This window comes from Rhincodon typus, unplaced genomic scaffold (assembly GCF_021869965.1).
Source record: "Rhincodon typus isolate 14 unplaced genomic scaffold, sRhiTyp1.1 hic_rhity00001379, whole genome shotgun sequence".
NCBI lineage: Eukaryota > Metazoa > Chordata > Chondrichthyes > Orectolobiformes > Rhincodontidae > Rhincodon > Rhincodon typus.
The window spans coordinates 6596-15739 of record NW_025967017.1 but is presented as its reverse complement, the minus strand read 5'-3'; the positions used below and the strand labels follow the sequence as shown (position 1 = coordinate 15739).

The following is a 9144-nucleotide window of genomic DNA, read 5'->3' as shown; positions in this document are numbered from 1 at the left end:
TCATTCATTGTTGGGTTGGGGGGAGGGGAATGCTTCTCACGACCTGAAAACGTAATGGAGGCAGAAACCCTCAAGAATTAGAAATACCTGGAAATGAACCACAGCTCACAGGGCCGCATACCAAGAGTGGGAAGATGGGATTAAATTGTTTTAACATCAACCACCGGCTGAGTGGCCTCTTTCTGTCCATTTTCTTTCACATTTTCTGGAAATGCATTTTCTTTCACAACTTTCCTCCAGAATTTCATTCATTCCTATTACCCACTGTGCCGATCATTTAACATCAAAACATTCCCAACGTTAGCGAGGAATCCTTTTCTCTCCGTGTATGGGGAATGAAGAAATGATTTCTGATTAAAATATTTTCAATCAGGTGACAGTTTCCGAGAAGCTGCAATTTTAATTTTTCACTGAAGTTACAAACATGTTTCGGAAGGTGCCAATGTCTTGCTTTCTGTAAACGGCCAAAGGTGAGACATCGCTAAGTTTTCTCAACAGAAATCGCGTCGCTTTCCTGTCCCGTTTAATGACACCGCGGCGAGAGTTTACTCCAGGGAGCTACACCGGGAACCTCCAGCCGTCGGCGAATCAGTCCGAGGCTCCACGATGGACGGTGCCTGTGGATACAGAAAGGAAACCCCACCCCAGCGATCACCATCTGGTTTCCTCCTGAACTGAATGTGTTGAGCAGCGCAGCAAGATTGAAACTGAAAGCGGTTTGAATCAGGAAGTGCTGAGTGTGAACATGGATTCCAGGCGGCAGGTCCACAGTTTGACCGAGGAGGCAATTTGTCCCATTTGTCTGGATTTCTTCACCGACCCGGTTATACTGGATTGTGGACACAACTTCTGCCGCTCCTGTATCACCCAGAGTTGGGAAAAGCAGGAGATAAACTCCTGCCCGGAATGTAGACGGGAGTTTCCGGAAAGAAATCTCAGGGTAAATCGGTCCTTAGCGAATCTGGCCGAGAAAGCTCGAAAATTAAAGCTGAATCCACAAGAGAAGGAAAGTAAACCTCACTGTGAGGAACATCAGGAAGAACTGAAGCTGTTTTGTGAAACTGACAAGAAATTGATCTGTCTGATTTGTAGAGATTCCCGGGAACACAAATCTCACAACTTCATGCCGATCAAAGAAGCTGTTGGTATCTACAAGGTACAAGGGAACAGATTCCATCCCCTGATTACTTCATCACATTTTCATGGTCTAACACTTGTATTTTCTGATTTTCTCTCCCAATCCCAGGATCGGGTGAAATCTTCCTTAGATTCTCTCACTGAGAAGAAATCGGAGGCTCTAGAAATGGAGCGGCAGCAGAAACAAAAGATTTCCCAAATTCAGGTAAAATCTGCCAGGGCACAGCTTCAAAATTTGATTCGTTAAAATTTGTTGATTTTTTTTGGCAGAAATATATTGTGTTTACGTTTCATTTCATAGGAGGAATCCAGAAATCTTCAGACCCGCATCACGTCCGGATTTGCTCAAATGCACCAGATTCTCAATGAGAAAGAGCAGCGGTTACTCCGAGATCTCAGTGAACAAGAGGAAAACACTCTGAAACCAATGGAGGAAAACCTTTGTGAAATTCAAGATAATTTAAAGTCTATTCAGGAGAAACTTTCAAAGTTGGAAAAACGGTTGGAAGAAACAGACGGAGTGATATTCCTGAAGGTGAGGGATTATATTTCAGTTTAGTTCAGTGAAAGTGACTGTGAAAGTCCCAACATGATGCAGATACCCATCCTCCTTCATTCCCCCCTGGTCAATATCTCCCTCTGCTCCTTTCTCCCTCATGGGTTTCTCCACTTTCCTGTTCAGCATATTTTCCTCAATCACACTGTGTGACAATGGGTTCCAGGTTCTCATCATTTTCGTGATAAAGAAGTTGATCCGAACTTCCCATTGGATTTATTTGTAACTTGATGACTTTTCCACATCCAAATGTTCAGCCTCCCTCCAGGTGGAAGCATCTTTATTGAATCTATCAAATCTACTCCGTTATCATTTTAAACATCAAAATCAGATTTTCTCTTTTCTCGAGTAGTTTAATGTCACCAGTTAACTCCTGCACTTGTCAGTTGGTAAAATGACTTTCTCCCGGACTTCAATATCCTGAGTGCAATGTCCTCTTTGTATTCTGTGTTTGCATCAATCGGAATGGGGGAGATGGTGATGTAGTGGTAATGCCACTGGACTAGTCATCCAGAAACCAAGGCTAATGTCCTCTGGACATGGTTTCAAATTCCATCAGAGATGGTGGAATTTAAATTCAACACAAATAAAATCTGGCATTTTAAAGAAAGGCTCGTCTAATGGTGACCATGGAAACATTGTCAATTGTTGGAAAAACCACTTGGTTCATTAATGTCCGTCTGGGAAGAAATCTGCCCTCCTTACCTGGTCTGGTCTCCATGTGACTCCAGACCCAGCAATTTGGTAGACTGTTGGGAATGGGCAATAAATGCTGGTTGAGCCAGTGACACCTATGGCCCATTAATTAGTTGTCTTAAAAATAACAACTGGGGCAGCACGATGGCTGTGTGGTGAGAACTGATGCCTCACAATGCCAGGACCTGGGTTCAATGCTGGCCTCGCGTGTCTGTCTGTGTGGAGTTTACACATTCTCCCCGTGTCTTTATGGGTTTACTCTGGGTGTTCTAGTTTCCTCCCACAGTCCAGTTATATGCTGGTTAGGTGGAGTGGCCATGGTAAATTGCCCTGTAGTGTCCAGGGATGTTTTGGCTCACTGCATTGCAATGGAAAATGCCAGGTTACAGGGACAGGGTTGGATGGTCTTTGAACGGTCGGTGTGGACATGATCGGCCAAATGGCCTGTTTCCACACTGTCGGGAATCTATGACTCTATGATTCATTGTGAGTGTAATTGGTGCTTTTTGGATTTCGACAGTCAGTGTCTGAAAGCTCAGATTGGTGTTTTGTTTATTTCAGGAGGAAGCATCTCGGAAAAGGAGGTAGGAAATGCACTTTCCTGACACTCAGTGCAAGTTGGTGAAATTACTCAGTCAAGTGTTTGTGGTGAATTTATAACCAATTAATATGTGATATTTATAGGATTAGCGACGAGTTTGGTCAAAACCTGTCACTGACTGATGGTGTCCTGTCCATTGAAATAACCGACATCCTTTCAGAATTTCCAGTGTGGACAGAAGTGGTGGAGGCCATGAAACCTAATAAGGGTCAGATAAGTTCCTTTGTCCTGATTATATTTTATACTTTAATTGTTACATTCTGACTATCCACTCTATCTGTGCCTCTCATCATCTTATACACCTCTATCAAGTCACCTCTCATCCTTTTTCACTCCAATGAAAAAAGCCCGATCTTTCCTCATGAGACCTGCCCTCCAGTCCAGGCAGCATCCTGGTAAATCTCCTCTGCACCCTCTCTAAAGCTTCCACATCTTTCCTATAATGAGGGGACCAGAACTGAACACAATATTCCAAGTGTGGTCTCACCAGGGTTTTATAGATCTGCAGCATAACCTCGCAGCTCTTAAACTCAATTCCCCTCCTTTTGTCAGAGATGGGGTTGTTTGCTGATGATTGCACGATATCTGGCACCATTTGCAACCCACTCAGATCGCGAAGCTGTCCATGTTCAGATACAGAAAGACCAGACATTATTGAGGCTTGGCCTGATGTGTGGCAAGTAATAATCATGCCCATATAAGTACCAAGCAGTGAACATCTCCAAGATGAGAGAATCGAAACATCAGCCCTGACATCCAATGGTAATGCAACTCATCACCATCACCTCAACATCCTGGATGTTAACATTGACCAGAAACTGAACTGGGCCACCTTCATTTTCAACTGGGCCATTGTCATCATTTTCTAATTTGGTGAAGACAGCCGCAAAGTTTTCATTTCATACCACTGTTTCAATGAGTAGTTTACCCAGCTTTTTTCTTCGGGGCCCAGTCTGTCCTTCGCTCATCTTTTCCTGTTAATATGTTTGAAAAGCACCTTTTTAAGCGTCCCCGTACACCTGCATCTTAGTGATAAAAACCACAACACAGCCTGATTTAAGTTTGTTTTGGAAAAGGACACGAAAACTGAAGTGGTTCAAGAAGGCAGCTCCCCATCACTGTCTGAAGGGCAACAAGGGATGGGAAATAAATGCTGGCCCAGCCAGCAACACCCATATCCCATGAATGAATGAAAAATTGTGTGTCTTGGATTGGAGAAGGCAGATTGAATTAAAATAAGGCGGGATCTAGTCAATGCAGATCGTGAACAGGTATTTGTGAGATAATCTATGCAGCACAGTGCGGGGAGTGGGTGGGAGTGGGTGCTCAAACAGGAAATGGGCAGAGGACAGGACCAAAACTTCCCCTTTAGGGTGACGTGTGGGAACAACATGCCCGGAGAACCCTGGATGTCTCAAAATATTCAATACTGGATAAGAAGATAAAAAAGATGCTTTCAGCAGGTGAAAGAGCAAAACAGCAGACATCCTGGTGGATTTTCAAAAGAGCAGTGGGGAAGGTAAGAAAACATTAAGAAAGCACAGAGAGTTGTTAAAATTACGGAGAATCCCAAGAAATTGAACAGGCATATTAAAGTGAAGAAGAAAACCATGGAAAGAGGACACGTTTGGGACCAAGGGGCCAAACTGTGTGTTGAGTCAGAGGACATTGGTAGAGTGTTAAATGAAGACTTCACTTCTGTCTTCACTTGGGAGAAGGAGGATGTTGATACAGAATTTTGGAAGAGGTCCTTGAACAGATTGACATAGGGAGTAAGGAGATATTGGAGGTTTTTGACAGTGGACACATCCCCAGGTCCAGATGAGATGTCTCCCAGGTTGCTGTGAGAGGCAGGGGAGGAAATTACAGGGGCTCTGACCCCAAATGTTTAATTTGACTGTGGCTACAGGGAAGGTGCCAGAGGACTGGAGGACAGCTAAGGTGGTTCCACTTTTTAAGAAGGGTGTTAGAGACAAACCAGGGAATCTCAGACCAGTGAATCTCTCATCAGTGGTAGGGAAACTATTGGAGAAAATCCTGAAGGAGAGAATTCATCTCCACCTGGAGAGGCAAGATGTGATTCGGGATAGTGAGCATGGCTATATCAGAGGAAGGACACAACTAACATGTTTGATGGAATTTTTCAAGGAAGTGACCAGGTGTATAGATGAGGGTAGAGCAGTTGATGTAGTTTACATGGATTTCAGCAAAGCCTTTGAGAGTGTTCCACATTAAATTGACAAAGACAGTGAGAGCACATGGGATCCAGGGTAACCTGTCAAGATGGATCCAATATTAGCTCAGTGACAGGAGACAGAGCATGGTGTTAGAAGACTGTTTAGTGTGTCGTGGTGTCATACTGGATCAGTGCTGGGTCTCTGATTGTTTATGATTTATTTAAATGATATCAATGGGAATGTGGGGAAATGATAAGTAAGTTTGCAGATGATACGAAAGTTGCCTGGATGGTTAATATTGAGGAAGGAGGACATAGGTTCCAGGAAGTTATCGATGCGTTGGTTGAATTGGCAGATCAATGGCAGATGGAATTTGATCCTGAAAAGTGTGAGGTGATGCACTTTGGAAGAAGTAACAGGACAAGCAGTTACTCAAAAAATGGCAGGACACTAGGAAGCTCAGAGGAGCAGAGGGATCTTACAGTGTGTATCCACGGATCCATGAAGGTGGCTGAATGTGTTAACAGAGGAGTTAGGAAGGTGCTTGGCTTTAACACTTGAGGCATAGATTATAAAATCAGGAGGTTATGTTTAAGCTGGACAGGACTTTGGTTATCGGATCAGTAATAAGGGAGCATAATTTTAAGATGAAGGGCAGGAGGTTTTGGGAGTATTTGAGGAAAATCTCTTTCACCCAGAGAGTGGTGGGAGTTTGGAATGCACTGCCTGGGAGGGCAGGAGAGATGGAACCGCAACATTCAAGGCTATCGGCCAAGAGCTGAAAAGTGGGATTCCTGTAGCTAGGCTGGTGCAAAATCAATGGGTTGAAGGGCCTCTTCTGTACTGTCTGACCCTGTGACTCACATTCAATACACCTGCTTTATTAACTGTTATAGGGAAATCATACATTGAAACAGGTGCATGTGACAATTTACAGTGCAATTGGCTGAATAATACTGAATTCTCACCCGGTCATTCCAAATAATTTCTACTTTAGGCATTTTGTTTGAAAAAGTCTCTTTAGTAAGAACGGTTGCTGCCCCTGGGCTATGTAAAAAATGGTGACGAGAGCAAAATATTGTGTGCTCATAATCAGCAGCAAAAGCTGCAGCTTCAGTGTGAGAGGGAAAGGGGGGAATGATAAAGGGAAATGAAAAAAGTGTTGATAAGAGACTGAGAAAGAACTTACTGTTACAAAGCTCTGTGATATTTCCTGGAAATTCCTCAGCACTTCATAATCAATGAATTACTTTTTGACGTGTGATTAACATTGTTAAGAAACTTTTGTAATTGCTGTTAAAATTTATTGGTTTCAATTTGTTTGTGTATAAATAGGTAATATGGCAATATTTGAATCATGATGATAATTAAAATATGGAAACACATTTCCTAAATTCCCTGGTATTTTGTGAAAGGGAAAGCTCATGTTGATTTGAATTTCAAATTATACAATTGTTTCAACACAGAAAGAGGCCATTCAGCCTGTCTTGTCTGTTCTGGCCCTCTGCAACAGAAATTCACTTATTGCCACTTATCCTCTTTTTCCGGCCAGCCCTGCAAATTTATGCTCTTCAGTTAATGGTTCAATTCTGTTGTGAAGGACACAATTGTCTCTGGCTCCACTAGACTCTCAGGCAGTGCATTCCAGACAGTCATAGAGACATACAGCATGGAAAGTGACCGTTCTGTCCAACTCATCCATTATGACCAGATATCCTAGATTGATCTATTGCCATTTGCCAGCATTTGGCCCATATCCCTCTAAACCCTCCCTATTCATAGACCCATCCAGATGCCTTTCAGATATTGTAATTGTACCAGACTTCACCGCATCTTCTGGCAGCTCATTCAATTCATGCACCACCCTCTGCGTGAAAAGGTTCCCCCTTGGGTCCCTTCTAAATCTTTCCCCTCTCACCTTAATCCTGTGCTCACGAGTGTTGGACTTCCCGATCCTGGGAAAAAGAACTTGACTATTAATCCTATCCACACCCCGCATGATTTTCTAAATTCTCTAAGGCCACCCCTCGTCCTCCGATGCTCCAGAGAAAATGGCCCCAGCCTTTTCATGCTCTCCCTATAGCTCAAACTCTTCAACCCTGGCAACACCTTTGTATATCTTTTCAGAACCACTTCAACTTTCACAACATCCTTCCTATTTTAGGGAGACCAGAATTGCATGCGGTATTCCAAAAGTGGCCTAACCAATGTCCTGTACAGCTGCAACATGACCTCTGACTCCTCATCATGGTCTTTCAAGTTTTATACCACCTTTCCAATTCTCCTTGAGATTGTGGATGATAAACTGAAGACGTAAATTGTTTTATTCCCAAACTATTCATTATTTCTTTAAATATATTTGAAATTAAATTTTGAACCTTGATTTAATTGTATTTCTCTGGATAATCCATGTCTTGTTAAAAAAGTAGGACTTACATTTCCATGTCCATTTTTGCTGTATTTTTCCTTCAAGTCACTGCTTTCGGAAATTGTGCTGAAAAATCTGTGCATATTCAAAGATATTGATTGCCACTCTTGGTTGTAGATTAGTATCACACACAATCGATGAAGACCTTGCTAAACAGTTCTTCCAAAATTGGTATCAGAATTAAAGGCGCAGGTTTAATTTATGTTTGGGGTTTCACCAATACCATACATGTATAGTACGTCTGTCAAAATGTCACCCCATCATAATACAGTCCTGGCAAATAAAAACATTTTAATATTTTAACCTATGTTTTCCCGTGTCCAAAGTAACCGGCCATTCGAATGTTGAGAAACACTTGTAAAATTTCCCATCATCTGATGGATTCCTGCTCATTCCTTATTGACTGATATTTAAGGTGGTCTTCTTTTCCTCATTTACACTCTGTCTTTTAAATAATAACACTCAGATATTGGTTCTGATTCAATTTTCGAATAAGTTGTTCAATACAGTTCTATAAATCATAATCTGTCTTTTACATTTCTATTGAAGAAGATTGACCAAGTATGTCAGCTTCATTCTCTCTACTTCCTCTTTTCCACTTTTTTTCAAAATAATGTCAGATTACTGAATTTCCACATCATCTCCCTCATACTTAATTCCATAAACCTGAGATCTAGACACAAAACAGTCAGGAAACAATTCAGGATGTTCTTCTTGTACCATCTCAGTTTCTTTTACTTCCACAGCATTTCCAAAACACTTGGTGGAACTAATATTTTTGAAACAACCAGCTCATTTCCCAAAGTAAAATGAATTATTTCTGTCAGGATTTACTGCACTATTCTAACCACTATGATCCCAGATGATGTCATTACTGGACATTTCATATCCCAGGCAGGAAACTGGCTTGTTTGGTCATAGTTTCATTTGTTTTTGTTCCAACGAAGTGGCCTCTGAAATATAAACAATTAATGGAGCAGAATTTGCCATGTCAACAAAATGAAAGTTTATCCAAAGAGAAATAGACATAAAATAGAATAATGCAAAACATCTACTTAATACAAATTCAAAGGTTTTAATCACATTGTAAAAGTATAATTGCATTAATCCTCAAACTATCCTTTATTCATTGAAAAGGAAACAAAGCAGCTTCTCTGTATGACCAAAAACACCAAACCTGGTACAACACTCAAAATACGGCTCCTGGTCTCGTTCTCACAACACCATTCCTGCAATACTGACCACCAGAATTGCTGTGTTTAACACCTTGGGAGGTTTAAGTCACTTGTGACTTCAGTTCATGGACTGGGACTGTGATAGCTTTGTCTTGGAGCTACCACATACCTGAGCTTCGAAGTACTTGACTTGAATAATCTCTCCTGGGCTTTTACCCCAACACGTTGGTGGGTCTGAGACTAACATTAACTTTTCATTCCAGTGCAATCTAACTCACCAAGTCTTTTATCCCCTTCTCAGGAACACTGATGCAAATTCCAACCTGTTCCGAGGTCTTCCCAGGGCTAAAACACAACCCAAAGTTAAAGTTAAA

At 41.8% G+C, this 9144-nt stretch overlaps 1 protein-coding gene across 1 annotated transcript; it reads left to right on the top strand.

Annotated features, from left to right (window-relative positions):
• The first annotated feature begins 702 nt into the window (after window positions 1-702).
• LOC109937218 (nuclear factor 7, brain-like) lies at window positions 703-8046 on the top strand. Its single transcript, XM_020535822.2, has 5 exons — window positions 703-1156; window positions 1247-1342; window positions 1439-1672; window positions 2951-2973; window positions 3074-8046. Exons 1-5 carry the CDS (start codon window positions 746-748, stop codon window positions 3252-3254), a joined length of 945 nt encoding a protein of 314 aa, XP_020391411.2. The 5' UTR covers window positions 703-745; the 3' UTR covers window positions 3255-8046.
• The last annotated feature ends 1098 nt before the right edge of the window (window positions 8047-9144 follow it).